Source organism: Rhea americana, unplaced genomic scaffold (assembly GCF_003343005.1).
Source record: "Rhea americana isolate MKP2758 unplaced genomic scaffold, rheAme1 scaffold_162, whole genome shotgun sequence".
Lineage (NCBI taxonomy): Eukaryota > Metazoa > Chordata > Aves > Rheiformes > Rheidae > Rhea > Rhea americana.
Window position 1 is genome coordinate 985,491 of NW_028185728.1, and position 20,008 is coordinate 1,005,498.

At 40.6% G+C, this 20,008-nt stretch overlaps 1 protein-coding gene across 15 annotated transcripts in view; it reads left to right on the forward strand.

Annotated features, from left to right (window-relative positions):
• The window catches only part of PRRC2C (proline rich coiled-coil 2C), a 61,091-nt gene that overhangs the window by 16,823 nt on the left and 24,260 nt on the right, over positions 1-20,008 (forward strand). For 13 of the 15 annotated variants that reach the window (XM_085300227.1, XM_085300232.1, XM_085300230.1 and 10 more), the window contains exons 12-22: positions 602-1,256; positions 1,458-1,627; positions 2,254-2,500; positions 3,553-3,766; positions 5,091-7,451; positions 8,637-8,842; positions 9,486-9,640; positions 10,106-10,448; positions 10,921-11,006; positions 11,879-12,067; positions 14,850-15,101. In XM_085300227.1, the coding sequence (XP_085156353.1) occupies positions 602-1,256; positions 1,458-1,627; positions 2,254-2,500; positions 3,553-3,766; positions 5,091-7,451; positions 8,637-8,842; positions 9,486-9,640; positions 10,106-10,448; positions 10,921-11,006; positions 11,879-12,067; positions 14,850-15,101 (4,878 nt within the window). The remainder of the gene's footprint in view (positions 1-601; positions 1,257-1,457; positions 1,628-2,253; positions 2,501-3,552; positions 3,767-5,090; positions 7,452-8,636; positions 8,843-9,485; positions 9,641-10,105; positions 10,449-10,920; positions 11,007-11,878; positions 12,068-14,849; positions 15,102-20,008) is intronic. The other 2 variants (XM_085300239.1, XM_085300240.1) reach the window with 1 other exon arrangement.

Sequence of the window (20,008 nt, forward strand, 5' to 3'; positions counted from 1 at the left end):
GCATGTGAAATGAATGGGAACCTCAGGAGCTTTAGTTATCCAGCCCCTTCTGGGGACTGGAAAGACCGAACAGGGGTGCAAGGTAGACTTTGAAGGGGATACTGGCTGAACGCAGCCAAATTGAAGATGTGAGAAAAGGCAAAGTGGATTGGCAGACATGATGTCTCTAGTGAAATGAGTAGGTGGTAGTCTGTTATCAATTTTCGACAGTCCTTATTAAAATCTCTGTGGTATCCTAAGCTACCTTGAATTTCTCTGGCTCCTTGGTGGGGACTGCTGTCTGAGCTCTCGCATGAGTCTCTGTGACTGTAACCAAACCTAAAAGATGTTTTATGTCATCTTTACACAGTCATTTTGTTGTAGCAGYGATGGAGGAGGAGGCTGGCATGAGCCCAGCTGAATCTTTGCCTCTCTTCACTGAGCTCAGGTTTCATGAGTCAGAGTTGAAGCRGGAAGGTGGGGGCTGTCTTTTTGTCTTCCCCAGACCTTGCTGTATAAAGATGCCATCCAAGTACAAGTTTTGGCAAATAGTTAAAATGTAGTATTTCAGCTGACTGGTATAATATGTACTCTACTAGACTTGCTGATTTTAATATTGCAGCACCCTCCTCCCGATCGCCAGGTGGGACCTGGAAGACAGGGTCCCTTTCCCCCTAAACCAGTACCAGATGAAGATGAAATTTGGAAACAGAGGAGAAGACAGCAGTCAGAGATATCAGCTGCAGTTGAGCGAGCTCGTAAGCGACGAGAAGAGGAAGAAAGAAGAATGGAAGAACAAAGAAAAGCAGCTTGTGCAGAAAAGCTAAAACGGTTAAATGAGAAATTTGGCTGCATGACAAAACCCTCCCGGGATGACCCTCTAAAAGAGAGGGAGAGGGAAAGGGAAAGGGAACGAGAGAGAGAAAGAGAAAGGGAGAGGGAGAGGGAGAAGGAAAGGGAGAGAGAAAGAGAAAGGGAAAGGGAGAGAGAAAAAGAGAGGGAGAGGGAGAAGGAAAAAGAAAGGGAGAGGGAAAGGGAGAGAGAGAAAGAGAGGGAGAGGGAGATGGAAAAAGAGAGAGAAGAAAAAGAAAAAATGGAGAAAGCAGAAGAACAAGAAAGAGAGAGAGAGAAAGAAAAGGAGATGGAAAAGGAGGAGAAGGAGAAAGAGACAGAAGAAGAGAAGCCAGCACCTGAGGTTCCTGAGCCTGAAGAACCTATGGCAGCACCTGTAGTAGAAAAACAAGAAAGTGAAAGCAGGAATAACCAGGAAGATAAAGGTATGCTTGCACAGCTAGGAGCTGTCTGTCTTAAAGCTGAGCCACAGAGCACAGCTGTAATTTAGAAGTCCAGTATGCACACCTACTTAGCTTAGTGCATCTAGACTACTTGTTTTCGTAGCACATTAATGTCACAATTTTAATTTTAAGAATTATTTTGAGAAAACTTGTTTCCAACCTACAACTTCTTTATTCTTTTAGAAGATCAACCAGTCTTTACCCGACAAGATAGTGGTCGGAATGAGAAAGAGAATTCACAAGTGACTCATGAAAGTGAGCCAGATTCAGGATCTCAGCCTCGTCCTACTGTTTCCTCAGGCTATTCTAAACAGTTCCAGAAATCATTGCCTCCAAGATTTCAGAGGCAGCAGGTAACTAACTAGTTCATTAAAAGAAGAAATAATATGTTTACATCAACATAATGCTTTCTGTCTCATTCTGGAAAAATCTGATCGTATGAGTTATAAAAAGGTTAAGTTACTGGTTTTCTAATTCTGTAACATCTGTGGTATTAGAAGGAATTGTTCTACTTGAAATATTTCTCACTGTTTGGAAAGTATGTAATTGAGCAGAAGGCAAAAGAGAGCTGGCTTGTTCTTGCATCTGTTAATGGAAATAGAGCACTGACTTGTGGGTTCTTGTGGAATCTGAAAGTTAAGAGCTTCTCCTGACAGATTTCCTTAAAGGATTTCTGACATGTGCAGATGCAATTTGCACTCAGATCCTAAGCTGTGAAGAAAACTTTGTTATATTAATGACTGGTACATGGTCTAGATTGTTCTGTATGTCTTGTGACGACCAGCAGAACTGTAGCTATTCTAAATTCTCCAGTTTGATTTCCCACTGCATCAGTTCATGCTGATACATGTTTGTCCTTGGTTTTCAGGCTAGTTAGTGTTCTGGGGATAACTTCACCTCTAGTTTTGAAGGATTATTTTAACTCTGCCCAAGTTTGCATCTTAACAACAAATCTCATAATACTCTTTCTGTTATGCAGGAGCAAATGAAACAGCAGCAGTGGCAGCAACAGCAACAGGGTGTACTTCCACAATCTGCTCCATCACAGCCTTCTAGTGGCCCTGTCCCTCCTCCCCAGCATAGACCTCTCTACCAACCCATGCAACCACATCCACAGCATTTAGCTTCCATGGGCTTTGATCCGCGGTGGCTTATGATGCAGTCTTACATGGACCCACGAATGATGTCAGGAAGACCTGCAATGGATATGCCTCCTATTCATCCAGGTAAAATCTAGCAAGATTTTGATTTGGGAATTTTCTTGATTTTTTGGAATAAAAGTCTTTCTTTAGCCGCACTATGTGTATTAACTGCAAATTTTGGCAAGGAGGAGGTAAGCCGATGTAACTTCATTATTTGCAATCAAGTCTATTTTAATAAAACTGGGAGAATGATAGTTATATATCAGTGTCCATCTTTGAATATAAGGTAAAATCATAGTGTGTTGCAGTTATGTTAGTAACAGTTAAAGCTGTATTTAAAATGTTAATAAACTTATTTTGCTATGGATTTTAAAGCTGACTTGAGTTAGACTGAACTGAGTAAAATAGTGAATTTACCAGTCACCTTTCATTGTATGTTAACATCTTTATTATATTCCTGATAAAAATGAAAATATACCTGAAATTATGTTTTTTCTATTAGCACCTTAGTAGTCTTGCTAATTTTGTGGATTTGGGATTCTTTTTTTGACACTAAAAAGTGCTTTTTAGTTTGTGGAATAGCTGTCTGACTTGCAGTTAGGAAAGCCGTTGTGCAAAAATAGTAGCAGTCTGACGTGTAATGTGAAGGAGATATTTAACCAGTAACAAGCCAGAGTAGGTGGGGAGTGTGAAGGAATGGGTATTGTGAATGAGTCTGCAAGGAATGAATAGAAGAAATGGTAAACCAAGCAAAGGTGGTAAAAAGTGACATCTTTAAAAATGACAATAACAAAAAGTGTCTGGAATCCTTAATCGAGTACTAAAAGCCAGCTTTCTTTCATGTCTTGCAGCAGAAACTTCCTCAAAAATTTTATAGGCTTACAGAACTTGYTTTTGCATTACAGTGGAAGCAGACAGCTTTTCCTTTTGTTGGTTGGTAGGGTACTAGTGGTGAAGATGGTCTTATCTTCCTGAGGTCAGCTGGCAGTGAATAGTTACTTGGTTCAAACAGTGTGAGTTGCAGAGAAAAGGAAGAGGGAGGAGAGAGAGTAGTGTATTTTGGTACTTCTTGTAGGCTTAGTTTTTGCACTTAATGCTAAAACAKTTTCAATTGTCAAACCTTAAATCTGTCACAGGAATTATGCCTCCCAAACCACTGATGAGAAGAGACCAGATAGAAGGATCTGCAACTAATTCGGATTCATTTGAACATATAGCTCGCTCAGCAAGAGAGCACACTGTTCCTTTGTCAGAGCCCCGCATGATGTGGGGGTCTGACCCGTACCCCCACACAGAACCTCARCAAGCTAGTTCTCCTCCCAAAGTGTTAGATGAGCCTGAAGATTTGAGGTAAGCCTGAGTTGTATCTATGTATTCCTACATGTCACTTCTCAGCCATACGTACTTATGCACTTAACTGTGTAATTCATGTTACAAAACACAGTTTAAACTGTARGTTTTGTTAACAAAACTTTAAAAAGAGTCATGACTGGAGAGAGATGTACCTGGCGTGGTTGTTTTCAAGCRTGACAGAAATTCTGCAAGTGAATGTTGATTGTATGTGAAACAAAAGACTTGCGTGCTCCATAGGAGGGACTAGAAGGCAGCAATTTACCTCTTGTTTAGGATCCTTAACGTAACTTGATGGTTTGCAGAATTGCAGACTGAGGTTGGAAGGGACCTCTGGAGATCATCTTGTCCAACCTCTCTGCTCAAGCAGGGTCACCCAGGGCATGTCGCACAGGATTGCATCCAGGCTGGTTTTGAGTATCTCCAGAGGAGGAGACTCCACAGCCTCTCTGGGCAACCTGTTCCAGTGCTCTGTTACCCTCACAGGGAAGAAATTTTTCCTCGTATTCAAATGGAACTTCCTGTGTTTCAGTCTGTGCCTGTTGCCTCTTGTCCTGTTGCTGGGCACCCCTGAAAAGATTCTGGCCCCATCCTCTTGACACCCTTCTTTAAGATATTTGCATATATTGATAAGATCTCCTGTCTTCTATTCTCCAGCCAGCTCTCAAGCCTTTCCTCAYAGGGGAGATGCTCCAGTCCCCTAATCGTCTTCATAACCCTCTTCTGTACTCTCTCCAGTAGTGCCATGTCTCTCTTGTACTGGGGAGCCCAGAATTGGATGGTGATTACCTTAATAGTTTGAGTCCTTTTTAGTGTTGTAGAACCTTTCTGCGATGTTGTCCTGTCCCCCATCTTCTCTCTCTCTCCTTCCCGTAGCAAAGAACATCTCTCCAACATATATTAGTATCAAAAGTGATGTTAAAGACAGATCATATAAACCAAGGTGTTCACATTGGGCATTTGTTGCATGATAAAAGGTCAGGAGGGTTACCTGTACGTCTTGAAAGTGTCTCAAAATTCTTCTCACTCTGCTAAACTCTAGGTAATACTTGTGATACTGCCTTGCAAACTTAAGGGCTCCATTTGAAGCGACTGTTAAAACATAAGGTTCCTAAAGCTAATTGTGCATTTGATACTGAATTCATAAGCAGGGTAAAATAAAATGGATTTCTATGAATAGCAGCCACTGTGAAGTTGATATCTGTTACTTCCTAGTGCAGGCAGAAATCTTTCATATCAAGGAAATTAAAGGATAAATTTTAAGTTGGAATATTTGTGAATAAAAGCTTTCTCACTTCCAAYGTTCTTTTTTGCTGCTTCTTAGGACCGAGGCACGCTTGGAGCAAGAACGAAGTGCTGTCCCTGCAGCTTATCCTGTAGAACACAACCAGTTGGACTCTCATCCAAAGACAGACTTTTTCAGAGAATCAGGAGAGGTGGAGGTACAAAAGTTCCCAAGCCGGCCTTCGGAAGATGTGCAGCCTCTCCAAACTGACACACCTAGCCCAGCAGTTAATTTTGAAGGAGTTGATGAGAATGTTGCACGCAGTTCTCAGGAAGAATTGGTGCATGTGGGTGAAAGCCACTCTTCTCTAAAGAGAAGCATTTCCCATGGTTCAAGTCACTCTCTAAAATCAGAAGACCAGAGGAATGAGGCAGCAACGAATATTCCTAAATTAAATAATAGGCTTGTTGAGACAAAGGAGACAGTGGAGAGACTTGAGATTAAGCCAAAAAAAGAAACTTTGGTCAGTAATAGAACATCAGAAGGACCAAAACCTGAAAAAACATTCAAACCTAAGTCTGAAACAAGATGGGGTCCTAGACCTGGTTATGGCAGAAGAGAAGAAGGCAGTGATAGACCAATAAGAAGATCTGGTCCTATTAAAAAACCTGTACTGAGAGATATGAAAGAAGAGCGTGAACAACGAGAAGAACGTGAGCAGAGGAAGGAGAAAGAAGGAGAAAAAGCAGCTAGTGAAAAACCTGGCAAGTCTGAAAAAGGTGACAAAAAGGAAGTGCCTCAAGTGCCACTGCCTCAGGCAGAGCCAGAAGCATCTGCCTCCAGCAGTGCTCCTCCAGCTAAGAAGATAACCCAGGATGCTGCTTCAATACCAGCAAGCCCAGAAAGCAGTCAGACTGAGATGGCATCTAAAGCTCCAGTCCAGTCACCCACACCTCCAGTGCAGCAGGTCCCAGCTCCGCTGCCTGCTGCTCCACAGCCTCCCCCTGCAGTGCCGCAGCAGCCGCCTGCTCAGCCTGCAGCCCAGCAGCAGCCCCCTGTTCAGCAGCCAGCTACCACAACAAAAGAAGAGAAGCATGTAGAGAAGGTAGCTAGCAAGGAGRTTATAGAGAAACCACGTTTAGAAACCAGACCAGTAAAAAGAGAGYCTGGCTTACCACCTAGAACATACTGGAAGGAGGCTAGGGATAGAGACTGGTTCCCAGATCAGGGATATAGAGGTAGAGGTCGTGGAGAATATTACTCTAGAGGCCGTAGCTACAGAGGTTCTTATGGAGGACGTGGCCGGGGCAGTAGAGGCCATAATAGAGAGTACCCACACTACAGAGACACTAAGCCTAGATCAGACCATGTGCCTTCAGGGCCTGTTAGGCAAAGGGAAGAGAGTGAAACTCGTAGTGAGAGTTCTGATTTTGAAGTAATCCCAAAACGGCGACGACAGCATGGTTCAGAAACAGATTCTGACAGTGAAGTTCATGAAAGTGCAAGTGACACTCTACTTTCAGACAAAGACAGCTTAAGCAAAGGTAAACACCTAAAGAGAGAGGAGAGAGTTGATGGCAAGAAGCCTTCAAAGCCCCTGACATTCAAACCTGAAAACAATATCAGAATAGACAATAGATCCCTAGAAAAAACATACATAAGAGATGATGAGAATAAACCCAAACCAGGATTCCTTCCTAAAGGAGAGCCTTCTAGACGAGGCAGAGGGGGAATGTTTAGACGTGGTGGTAGGGATCCTGGTGGGCGTCCTCCACGGCCATCTACAATAAGGAGGCCAGCCTACAGAGACAATCAGTGGAACCCTCCTAGGCAAACGGAGATCATTAAAACAGAAGATGTGGAACCTCCGAGAAGAAATGAACATTACGGTCCTATACCAGTTGATAAAAGACCTCAAAAATTTGAGAGGAAGTTYGATCCCACTAGAGAGAGGCCACGAAGACAAAGGCCTGCTCGACCTCCGAGGCAGGATAAGCCACCACGCTTCAGGCGCCTAAAAGAAAGGGAAGCTGCATCAAAGATGAATGAAGCAGTAACTAGCTCATCAACAAGTGCTACAGTTAGTAATGCAGTTAATGAGCAGTCCAGCACTGTGCTGGATGTTTCAGGGAGTAAGACACCAGACTTGTCCAACCAGAATTCTTCAGACCAGGCAAATGAAGAATGGGAAACAGCCTCAGAAAGCAGCGACTTCAATGAGAGACGTGAGAGAGATGAGAAGAAGACAGCAGATGTAGCAGCACAGGTGGCTGTAAAAGCAGGAGAAAACACTGGAGCTCCAAAAAGGGAAATAGCTAAGAGAAGTTTCTCTAGTCAGCGGCCTGGAATAGACCGTCAAAATCGACGTGGCAACAATGGACCAGCTAAACCAGGAAGGAACTTCTCAGGGCCTAGGAGTGAACGGCGGAGCGGTCCTCCACCCAGAAGTGGAAAAAGAGGGTGAGTGACAGCTTCTATGAGGAAGCACATATGGCTGTGGACTTATGCTGTGGTCCTCCTGTGGTTCAAAATCATTACTAGTCATCTTAGATTTGCARTAATTGGTGGGAAAGAGTAAGACAGTCGGAAATATATGCACCTATGGTTATGTACTTCATGTTTTTTCCATTTGAGTATGGAAATATTGGAAAACAGGTAAGAGCAGAGCTTTCTTACATGTATGCGCTCTGTTACAAGAGCATAATGAAAAGAATTACAGTGCTGTTTCTCAGTTGAGCTGTGTTTCTCAAGATTTGGATGCAAGTGAAATTTAAATGTGAGCAGACTGTAAGCAGTTTTGCAGTCTAGATGCACAGATTGCTGCATTGCATTTGGCGTCAGTATGTTAGGTGACTGTTCTAGAGATACAATAAGCGTGTCGAGAAATGCTTATCACTGAGAATAAAGCTTTTATTTTTCTATATGCTGAATTTGATTGAAACTTGATAATCATGTAACAATACTGTTTGCGCACTGTTTGTAGCCACAGTGTACAGTTTTATAGTTGGGAAGGATCTTGTACTTTAGAGTCTTGTGCTGTAGGTTACTGTATTCTAAGGTAGACTTTTGCCCAGATTTAAACTTGTGATCAGTACTCTAAACTCTGAATTAAAAAATATGAAGAATTTCTTTGCCTGTTCRCTTAAATGTGATCTGGAAGCACTGCGAAGCAAAACTTGGATTTTTTTTTTCAGGTTCCATGCGAAAGTCACAATTCTGCAAATCTCAGACTTTGTCAGCAGTTTCAGATAGCTTTTTGCAAGTGAGCTTACGGAGCAACTGTACTGTGTGTATATTCGCTTCCATTGTGCACTGCTGTTGTGTAGGTTTTTAACACTGAAGGGTTTACTGGAGTTTTGAACTGCAAATTTTCTGGGTTTTAGTCTTTGTAGACGTTGACATTAAAATCACATGCTTTTTCTGTATTTCTTTCTGGCAGCAGGACGTTGGATGTGTTCCCCAAATAGCTTTGCTCTTAAAGTTTTACTCACTGTGGACCTGAAAGTAAAATTCTGGATTTCTTAGGAGCTACACAGTAGACACTTGTAGCCTTATACTGTGATGTGCCTTAGGCAGTTAGTCTTCCTGACTGTGTATGCTCTATTACTGATTATCAATTTTCTGTTTAATTTTTTTCTAATACAGACCATTTGAAGACCAGACAGCAAGTATGCCTGGTATTGACCCCACCAACAGCAATTCCTTGCATCAGGAAGAAGGTGTTACTGCTGCAGGACAAAAAAGCACCAAGGATGCCAGTGGCAAAAAGAGAGAGGAGCCCAAGGCTGGTCCAAAGAAGCCTAAAGAAAAAGTGGATGCCTTGTCTCAGTTTGATCTTAACAACTATGCAAGTATGTACTGATAATGTCCAATTCTAACAAGAATTAATAAATCCTACTAGCTTTTCCTGCATATGGAGCTAGATACTTGAAAACTTTTGAAGAAAAGTGATTTTAAAAAAAATAAAGAACACAAAAATCATGTACTCAGTTATTGCTACCTTGGTCATATCTAAGTAACAACATGTATCCCTCTAAACAGTGACATATATCTCTGTTTTTATATGTAGATGGGAACAGTTTTCTTCTACCATCTGTTCTGAACTCTGACATTCAGACCGTTTTCTACCACTTGGTCTCTGATAATTTGCAAAGACAGTGGATATCACTGATAAACCTCCAGCTGATATTCAGGAGGAGTTTTCATCAAAGACATTATTTTGAGCAGTTTTAGCTCTTCTTGGAGAGTCTGGTACAGAAACCTTCAAATTACCAGCCATTTAATGAAAAAATAAAGTTCCTCTCTTGATGCTCACCAGCAATGACTGTAGCATGCAAAAGCTTAGCCATATTCAGGGCCACTCTCTGTAGCTGGTTGCTGGAAAATTGTTGCTACTCTAAAGCAGTTTTTGACTTGGGGTATTTTGTTTCATGCTGCTTTTGAAGCTGTTAAAGTAGTAGGGAAAGACCATCTATACCTTTCCTTTTTCTATAGGTGTTGTAATTATTGATGATCACCCTGAAGTTACAGTAGTTGAAGACTCACAGTCTAACTTGAATGATGATGGCTTTACTGAAGTGGTGTCTAAGAAGCAACAAAAACGCTTGCAAGATGAAGAGCGCAGAAAGAAGGAAGAACAAACGGTGCAGGTACAAGACAGCATTCATAATAGGGAAAAAACTTCTCACAGTATTGGTAATGTTGGAAGGTTGCAGAGTCTTGGTTTCCAAGCAGCTATGTGTTCACTTTTTAAATACTTCTAGATACTTGCAGTATTTTATTAAGCTGTTCAGAATTAGTAAGCTGAATTAATTTTTCCTTAGACAATTCAGGGTTCTGTGCTCCCTGTTTGGTCATTATCAGGCAGCTGGGACTGGCCAATTTGAAGTACAGGTTTTTTTATACTATTAAAAAGACTTGTGCTGTTGCTTGTTTATCAGTTGATTCTAAGAGGAAAAAAAGATGAGAAATAAATCACTGTTCTTGTGGTTACATACACCATAAAAAATATTATTTAAAGAAGACTTAACCAGTTTGCTTTCTGCTGTTGTACAGTGCAATTGGTCGTCTGTGCAGAATGTCAGCTTTAAGAATAAAATTGATTCCACTTACAGGTTTGGACCAAGAAAGGATCAAGTGAAAAGGGACGAGGTCAGAATTCCAAGCTGCCACCCAGATTTGCCAAAAAGCAGCAGCAACAAGCAGCAGCTGCAGCTGCGCAGCAGGCACAAGCTCAAGCTCAGGCACAGGCGCAGCCTCAGTGTATGACCCAGACTCCAGGCCAGCCGCAGGCTTCTGTTCAGCCTCAAGCCCAGGCTGCGGGAGGGACAGCCAGTGTCGAGTATGCAGTATCGGGCAAAGTTCTGCAGAACACTCAGGCTCACAACGGTCTAGGAACTGAATTATGGGAAAACAAGGTGCCTTCTACAGCAGTTCTAAAYGACATCTCCAAAAAGTGTAAGTGGCATCTTTTGGATTTTATACAGGAGGGGAGAGACTAGCAATATGTTTAGAGAATGGTGATTGCCAGCTTTCTTCACTGATGTCTCCTTTGCCTGTGCAAATGCAGTCCAGTTGCTGCGCAGGGAGTAGAGGGCAGCCTCCTCTGATGCAGGACTGTAACCTGTGGAGACTCTTGAAAGAGATATTTGTAATACAAGCTATTATCCAGTGTTCTATGTTGTCGTATTCTTCGTTCAAACTGAATAAGCAGCTATTACTCCCTTCAAAATCTGTGCTGTTTTGTCACTTGTTTGTTTCCAAACGTGATGGATCACCCCACTTGAGAACAGCTAAGTAAGTTGCATATTATTAAGTGTTGGATAGGCTAAGAATTTCTGAATTGTCCYGGGTTTACTAAATAAGGCATCTTTCAGATTTATTTTTTTCTCAATCAACCAATTCTTAACTTTATTTTCTTAATTGCCAGTGGGACCCATTAGTCCACCTCAGCCCCCTTCAGTCAGTGCTTGGAACAAGCCTTTGACATCTTTTGGTTCAGCTACATCTCCGGAGGTAAGAACAAAGAGAAGAGTAGTAGCGTATATGAAGCTTACTCAGAGTATACCTGACTAGGTTTGGGTACGGATTATCTGGATATTCATGCACATGCTTAAACGAGAGGGTGTGTAGAATTCCATGGAGCAGGGAGAAGGTATAGAAAGAGCACCGGGCGGAGACACCTACTGGAACAGTACTAGTAATTAAGATTGTTTCTAAATTCAGTACAGTGATTGGATTGTTAACTTAGCTAATGTTTTTATGACTCTAAAATGGAGAAAGCTGTCTGCTTTGTTATTAAGATCTTTCATAGATTTTACTGTTAGGTGCTATTGAATATATTTTAAATTAAAATATTGTTTAGTTTGCACGTGAGCACACCAGTCACTAATGTACACAGAAAACAGGATGACTCTGAGGAACCAGAATTTTTGTCTCTGATTAAAGCAGCGATGGTAAAAGCACACAGATGCTGTCTAACCTATTTTATCTCCTTTCTCTTGAATTGAATGTTAGTTTTGAAGCTTCAGGAGAATACTGTAAATCTGAATCTGGGCACCTGGATATTGTATTTGTCCTTTTCCCTTTCTCTACCAGTTCTTGTTCTTGGCCTTGTTTATGTATTTTTTTTTTCCACCACATTTTTTTTCCCCTTCTCCTAAGCTTGTATAAACAGTAGGAAGTTGAGCGTGCCTTAGGGATGTACATCCAGATATTGTTTGTTCCTCTTGCAAATCCATTGTGGTCACAAACGTTGCTGTTGCTGACAGGAGCTAGAAGTACAGTTGCGTTTTTAAGCTGACCATATTTCATGCGTTGTCCTGAACCGGCAGCAATGTATTGATTTAGAAGTGTTTTTGAAATTTAAATGTTTACTTTTTAACTAGGGAACAAAGCCTGGGCAGGAAGGTGGAGTTGAGCTTGGTATAGAAACTATTCAGTTTGGAGCCCCAGCTTCCAGTGGCAGTGACAATGAAGTTGGCCCTGTGCTTTCTGAGAAGTCCACTGACAAACTACCGGAACCAAAAGAGCAGAGACAAAAGCAGCCTCGGGCTGGACCCATCAAAGCACAAAAGGTAAAAGATCACATATTCAGTACAAACTTATAAATTCAATAGTAAAGAAGTTCAGGCAAAGAAGAGATTACAAATTATTAGTCTAATAATGAAATAGGATATTTGTTCAGTTAGGACCATACCTATAAAAATCAAGTTCTATTTATATGCTTCCTAAAACAATCAACAAGTGATTTCTTGGAGAGAAGATGGGGAAATTCATTTCAGGAAGTAGGTGCAATTAAATAGCATCCTAGCCCAACAGAGTTTGTCCATTGATTCCATGCTTGGTGCAAGGGAGGTGACTTGGGCAGGAAAGGGATTGTAAGTTGCCAAAGCTGTTTTGGGTTAGTATGGAAGTGGTCAGAGTGGGCATTTTTTTGTGCATACTCCACTCAGACTTTCAGAGATGTCTTGAAGCAGGCACTCCCACTTCTGCCCTGGCTGTGTCTCCAGTTTTGACTCCTAGTATCTCAAAATAAAATTTAATAATAATAATAATAATAATAAAATACTCTTGTGTTAGTTTTTTAGCTGGATTACCAAGCTGAGTAGTACACCAGCCTGCAGGAAAAGTAGTGTTTAGGGGAAAGGGAGGAATGTTAAGAGTCACTGATTAGAAATCTCAAATGCACAGATGTCTAGATAACTATTTTTTTTTTTTTTGTAACTAAACTGGGAAGACTGAATAAGTAACCGCACTCAACCTCCGTTTAAAAATGTGCATCACTTGCCATCTAGAGATTTGGTGCTCCAGTTGATCATCTCCTCTTTGTCTTTCTATTGTGACCACTCAAAAGGAGTAATATTTTCTCCTCCTGTCATTTAAATTACACCTGCAGTGGTCTTTCATGTTAATGAAACTTAYATTCCTGTTATCTTCACTTTCCATGCATATTTATCTGTGCATTGCTAGCACTCAACACCAGCTTTTTAGTCCCAGAAAGAGAAAATTATGGCGGATAAACTTGGCTGGTGACTTACTGAGCCAGCTGTTTCAGTCCCTGTGGGTGTCTGAGACACTGAGACTTGGCAGTGGTTGTGATGTAAATAAAGCTCTTGACTTTTTAGAAGATCAGATGTTTTTTTTCCTTCTCCAGAAAAGTAGAAATCTGAAAGTGTGGTCAGATGTAAAGTGAGTTTAACTTCTACATGAGATGCTTATTGGATAGCCTGCAATTGTTGGGTTTATTGCAAAATATAAAACCGTTATAGCAGGGAAATACTTCATGGTTAATCCTGCTGCTGAAGTGCAGTAACCTAGCACATTCAGAAACCTTCTCAAACATACTAGTAGAACACCTGAAAGTGCATACATCTAATCACTGAAAGATACTGAATTCCAAAATAAGGTTGTCTACAGTGTCTAGAAAGCTGGGGGGTAGGGGGTCCTACATGTTTCTGATATTACAGCTATCCAGGCTTCTGTAGATTTTACTGAAAGACAAGTGTATGACTGTGTGGTGAATTCTAATGTAGTGGGGAGGGAGAATTTGGGACTGGATTTCATTGGAAGTTTACATTTTGGGGGGCTCTTACAAACGAGAGGGCTGTAATCCTTTAGCTCTCTTGGTGACAACAAACGTAGTTCCTTCTCCTCACCTCCTTCATGGTGATACTGTTTGTTATGAAGCTTAAATATGAATTTATGTTAAGGATTGGAGGTTGGTGCTGTTGAACTGATTTGGACAGTATAAAAGAACCATGTATGAAACAGTTTACCTTTTCAAGTGTGTCTCTAAGGTGTCTGGAGGGATTCCTCTTTCTGTAAAGCGGTGGAGGCAAAAATACTTGGGGGTGAAGCAGGTTGGGGGGGTGGTTTCTGATGATCTTCATCTTGGCATTGCAGAGCTTAGGTATCCACTTTTACAATTGCTTTCTCCCTCCCCTTTGARAACATTCTGCAGTCTACATTGGCCTTCTGAGGATAGCAAGGATTGTTAGGAACCTCCACCCTCCCCAAGCCCAGAGGCATTGTGTGGTAAAGGGTCTTCATCTGCTCCTGAGATAGTTGTGTGGAGACAACAGCAGCAGCTTCTGCAGAGCTGCTGTCTTTCCACTAATGAAGCTTAAGCAATAGGACTGTGAGGACTACCTTAACAAATTTTTGTGCTGCTCTGTGGTTAAATGGGCTGGATGGTCTCAGGTGGAAAGGATATGACTGCTTAAACAGCACAGTGTTCAGGTTTCTTGAGGCCTTTCACTCTGCTTTAGTTCAGCTGCACAAATGGAAGCTACTAAATTACAACAGCTGTTCCAGCCATTGTTTCTGCAAAATAAGGCAAAACTTGCATACTGGAGTGTTTTTTTTCTGGATATACCTTTAGTGCTCAGCCCTCAGGGAAAAATGCTACCAACATCTGTGTGTCCAGTTATCTTCAAATGAAGACAGTCTTGCGTTTTCTAGGGCCCTGTAAGATCCAGATTCTCTGAAAATTGAAGTAACCTTTATGTACATGAAGTCTTGTGGCTTACTTACTTTTTTCATGCTTCCCTATAAGGAGAATCAAAGTGGTTCTCTTCTGTAGATTTTAACTAGATACGATTTTAGTTGAACTCTGCCACTTCACTATAACACTGCTTGAAAACACAGTGCTTTAGATTCCTAATGTTCAGAAGGGATGCATTTCACGTTCTTGTTGCTAACTTAGTCTCAAATGATCCGTATATTGACAAAGAAAATGCTTACCTATTAGGAAAGCTATACTAAATTTAAACAAAGTTATTCTAAGCATGTTAGAATAATTCTTATGGGATAGGACATGGGGGGGAAGACCTAACTGACAAGTTAACACTAACTTAGCTTCCAGACTTGAGTCCAGTAGAAAACAAAGAGTATAAACCTGGTCCTATTGGGAAAGAGCGTTCTTTAAAGAACAGGAAGGTGAAGGATGCCCAACAGGGAGAGCCGGAGGGACAGGAGAAGCCATCTCCCACCTCTGTCAGAAGTCCAGAACCTGTAACTACAAAGGAGACCAAAGCAGCAAGTGAACTTAGTACGGAAATAGGAACGATGATATCTGTGTCTGCTCCAGAGTTCGGAACAAACACAAAGGTAAGAAAAACATGGAAAAAGTACTGACCACTGTCTTTAAATATGATTACAATGATCTAATGGTCACTGAATTGACATTTGGTTGCCTGCTGGTGGTAATCATCTGGACAGCAGAGCCCACTGAGTTGAAATGTATGGACACTGCTTGAACTCAGCAGTTTTCTGGAAGTGGTATGGAGACGTGCAGTGCATCATACCTCTATGCAGAACTCAGCTTGGAAGGTTTTAAACTATTCTGTTGTCTTTTGAATGTGAGAACTGTCCAGAGCTCTAACTTGCCTGTGAAGAGTGATACTGGAGCCTCGTATAGGCAGATTCTGTAAACTCTGGTCTTGAACACGTTTGCAATGTGCAAGAGAAGTACTCGACTTTCAGCAGGGAACTGTAGTCTTGTAATGTGCCCAAGGATGATTTGAGTGAACGGATGACCCAAAACTGAGCTAAGTGCTGCTTTATGGGCAAAAAAAATATAGATTTCTGAACTAGTAATATGCTAGCACATTGAATAAGGCTCTTTTGGTCTCTCTAAGAGGTTAATAGGTTAGCTTCTGATGACTTAGATATTGTCAGGATATTCCCTGTGTTTAACAGGTAGATTGTGACTAGCTGTCAGAATTCATTGGGATTCATCATTCTCCAAATCCATTCTTAGCTGTGTTGCTCTGATAGCACAGAAAGGCTATGAAAAATACCTACTCCTTTGTGTAATGACCTGCGTGAGGAGTGGCATGTGGAATATAAAACAGTCCGTACTGCTGGTAGCTGTGCTTCTTGAGCAAGAACTTGGACATGGGTTTTGTTATCTCTCAACAGTAAAGAAACCACACAGTTTGAGTAGCTTCTAGTTACCTGCATTGGTAGTGGCAAAAGGCTGCTTGTGTGCTTGCAGAACATTTTACAAGTCTAGACTCAAGTTTGTTGCATGCCAGCTTAGTCTACCATTTCCTAGTTTTAAGCAGAAATCTTCTGACCCCATTTAGGAAAACTGTTGCTCTGTAAAACAGCAATGTTAATAGTTGAAGTATCTGAAATGCAGATGACTCAGTTTTCTTTTCTCTCTCTGTTTAAAGGAAAAAAAAGCTTTAGCGTTTGCAAAGGTGTTCTACAAGCAGGTGTTATCCCTTGGAATTTCATTCTAGGGCAAGAACTGTTAAGAGGGATGTTTGTGTCCCAGCAGCTAACTGCAAAATTCATTATTTTGAGTTGAAAGGCAAATACATACGGAAACTCAGATTCTGTGTCCTTCTTGGCAGTTTCAATCTACTAAGTAGATGTGAATGGTCTGTGTTTGTATCTGACCATGATAAAGTGCACTTATTTTATGCAGAATGCAAGGTACAGACCCATAAGCACTAACTTAATTACTTCATGAGGAGGGCTATTTGTGTATATGCTATGTGCTTTCTCACCATTTTTCAAGCTCCTATGACCAAAACATTAACAGTGACCTCATTGAGGTGAGGAGAAGGGGACTCTGCTTCAACTGTAAGACAACTACAGCATAGGAAATGAATCTTGGTTGATTACTCCAGGATAAGACTCCTGAGTAGCTCTACTAAGTAAATCATCATCATTTCCTCTCTATAATCATGGTATGAAAATATGGGGTATCTTAAAAAGGGCAGTCTGGGTTTTGTAGTCTTTCTGTACCTTTCTGTTTTCTTAATTAAAAATGGGCTGTGAAGATTCTTTGAAGTATTGCAGTATTGAAGCTTCAAGCTACTTCATTCTGGGAGACCAGAGTGAAAGGAAGCTTTCCAGTTTGTGCTGGATTATGAGAATTCCAGCAGCCCACTTATTATGTTAAGTGGATGCTAATAGGAGTGTTTAATAATAGTTTTAAAATTCCTATCTCAAGATTCCATTTTGTTTTTGAATCCCTTTTTATGACTATTTCTCCAGGCATCAGTACGTTCTCTAGAAAAGAGGTGATTTATTTTTAGTTTTGTGGAAGTTGAACAACAACCTGCAGGTTTTTCAGGAAAGTGAAACTTCCTCTAGACTTTGCAGAAAAAAAGGACAGTCTTGCCACTGCAAAGTGGCCTTTAAAATAACTTTAAATACTATTACAGTCCTGGAGTTTCTATACTGATTTATTTTTCAGACACTTGTTTCTGTAGTGTAGTGTTTTCTTCCCCCATTAATGAGGGAAGAATTGACAACGTCATCCTTAATCTGTTGTTTGAATGTCAAGTACTATTAAGGTTTCACAAATCTAAGTGATATCTCTTTGGACACTCTTTATTGTCCCTCTTGGAAACTGTCGCTCAGTTTCTGGGAAGAGATTCTTCCTACTTCTGATTAAAAAGGTTGAGCCATCGTGGTTTAGTATATTTGGTGACTTAAATGTTTGTAACAGTCAGGCCTACTGTCTTCCTTCAGAAGCAGAAGCTTTGTAAGAGTCCCCCATTAATTGCAAAACAAAACCCCTTTAATAACAGCACATGCATTTAATTATGCAAGACAGTTTTACCTTAAACTGCGTAACTTAAAATGACTTTATATTGATGAGCTGTTTAAATCAGGAATATAAAGGTGGTCCTCTAAAGCAATTACAGCTGTTTCTCATGGGTTTTGTAGTATTTTTGGAGTAAAGCAATTTGTTGTGTAAGTCTTGATCAGGTAAGAGGGTTTTTTAGCCTTTTTATCCCACCTGCCTCACCATTTCCAAATAGTCTTGAAGCTTTCAAATCACAGGTGTGATCAAAGCCTGACTGTGGATGTTACAATGAAATATATGCCTATGTAGCTGGTAGAAGCTGCAACTTTCAGAGGTGATGTCCTAGAGAACACAAGTTGTAACTGAGAGTTGACTTTCTGAGATGATTCAGCATCTGACAAGCTCTCCAGTTTGAATGGTTTTGTAAAGCAGAAACAAATGAAGCGTTCATTGAAAGAATCGCTTAGTCTCCTGTTTCTTTATAGCAGTGGCACCTCTAAGGTCTACCTTATTCTTTTGCTCGTAAAGTCGCTTCAGGTTTTGTTATCTCTTCTTTCTCGGCAAATTAGGTAGCTGTAAGATGTTTGCCTATTCTCCTTTCTTCAGATCTAAATCACTTTCAAACAACTTCAAAAAAGCATGCACCAATTTTTCTCTTGCTATTGTTATTGTTACTAGTTCATAATGAAAGACTTGGTTTTTTAAGTAAAGTAGTTTCACAAGAGAAACATTTTAGTTGAGCTGTGAAAGCTTATGACAATAAGCTGTATCTAAAGGAGAATTAYAGATTTTATATATCAATAGATGAAGGGTAATGGTTGTGCAACCTGCAGTTTATGGAGTGATCTTATGGCAAAAGGACTGTCTTATCTGCATGTTCAGGATCCAAGTCTTCCTTATAAAGCAGTTCAGCATTCAAGGGCACCAGAATTCATATGGTGGTTCTTTTATTTTCTTGCAAAAGTTTTGTGCAGTTTCCAAAGTGAGGAATAGTAGTGAAAGGACATGTAGAAAGCAATGAAAATATCTGTAGTCTTACATGTAACTTTTGTAAGGAGCTTCAGTGCTGAGACCTTTTAAGACTTGAATCCAAACCTTGAAGGGATTTTGATAATATTTTATTGAAAATTTCCTGTTTAATGTAGTTGAGCTTCAGAAAACCAAGAAGTCAATTACTTCATTAGAAGGACCTTATGATTAGAGCAGCCTTACGTGCTTGCGTGATTCTGCCCAAATCAAAGTTAATTATTGGATTCAAATASAAATGTGCAAGCTGGCAGTTTGGTAGTTTGGATTGTGGGAAACACATCTGTTATCTCAATGGTTTAACAAGGAGGGAAGAAAAAGACTACTTAGAGAAACATTTTTTTTCCACCGTTTCCCTCACAGATAAAAAATAGTATGTGCAGTGCATTCCCCCATCCATTGCTGTTTTCTCCCTTGTTATAGTTCAGTTCGTTGTTTGAGCCTTTTACCAAAATAAGGTCATCCTTTTAGCATTGTTCTTTATGTGCCAGTTAGTATCTTGAGATTTTAGTTACTCTTCTAGGAGATATCACCATAGGCTTGAGGAGTAAGTTGAGTGTACTTTTTTGTAGCTTATCATATTGGTTAGATGCAGCTAAACAAGCATAACAGAATGCTTTCAAAGGCACAAAAAAGCGCCTGTGCTTGCCAACACACAAGCTGATGAACAGTTCTGCTACTAGGTTTTATCCTTCAGTTTCTTGTTTTTGGTGCTGTTTTGGGCTTCAAAGCAGGACTTAAAACATATAAAACTCGTGCAGTGCATGCTAATGAATGCACCTTGGAATCGCACCATTTATCTAGCCAAGTTTTGGGGTCAAGTTCTGATAATGCCTGACTGTCCATCTGGAATACGCTCAAAAGTACATATCCAGTGGCAAGAACTGTAAAGGAGCAAAACACARCTTCAGAGCATTACCAGTGCCTTTTCTTTCTGTTTGTTGTAGGTCATCCGCTAGAGAGCTGATAGCGTCATCAGTTAGGTGAACCTTCTTCACTCAGTTTATATGTACAGCTGCAGTTTTTACTGACTGCAGCTAAGTCAATGAAATTGGACCTTGTTAATTGAAAACATAAAGGTCTGCTTAACTGTGATGGCAAATAACCTTCAAGGAAGGTGTCTGAGTAGACTGGAGATTTCACCCTTTTTCCTTCTTCGAAATCACTGCCCAGTGCAGAAATCCAGGAGGCTGACTCTGCTATCCAGAGACAGTCTTGTGACTTTCAAAAGAGGARGATAAGTAAAAGAAAATCATTCAGTCAGATGTTTCCCGTCCATCCCTTTTTCTAATCTGAAAAGCCTTATTTGCCAAAGATTTACCCAAGAAATTTCTGAGTTTAAAAGTATAAAAAGCTTTCAACTAACCTGTTTTGATTTTTAAATAAAGTAGGCTAAAATTGCCTACAGGTGGCTAAAGCATCTTGGGTGACAAACGATGAT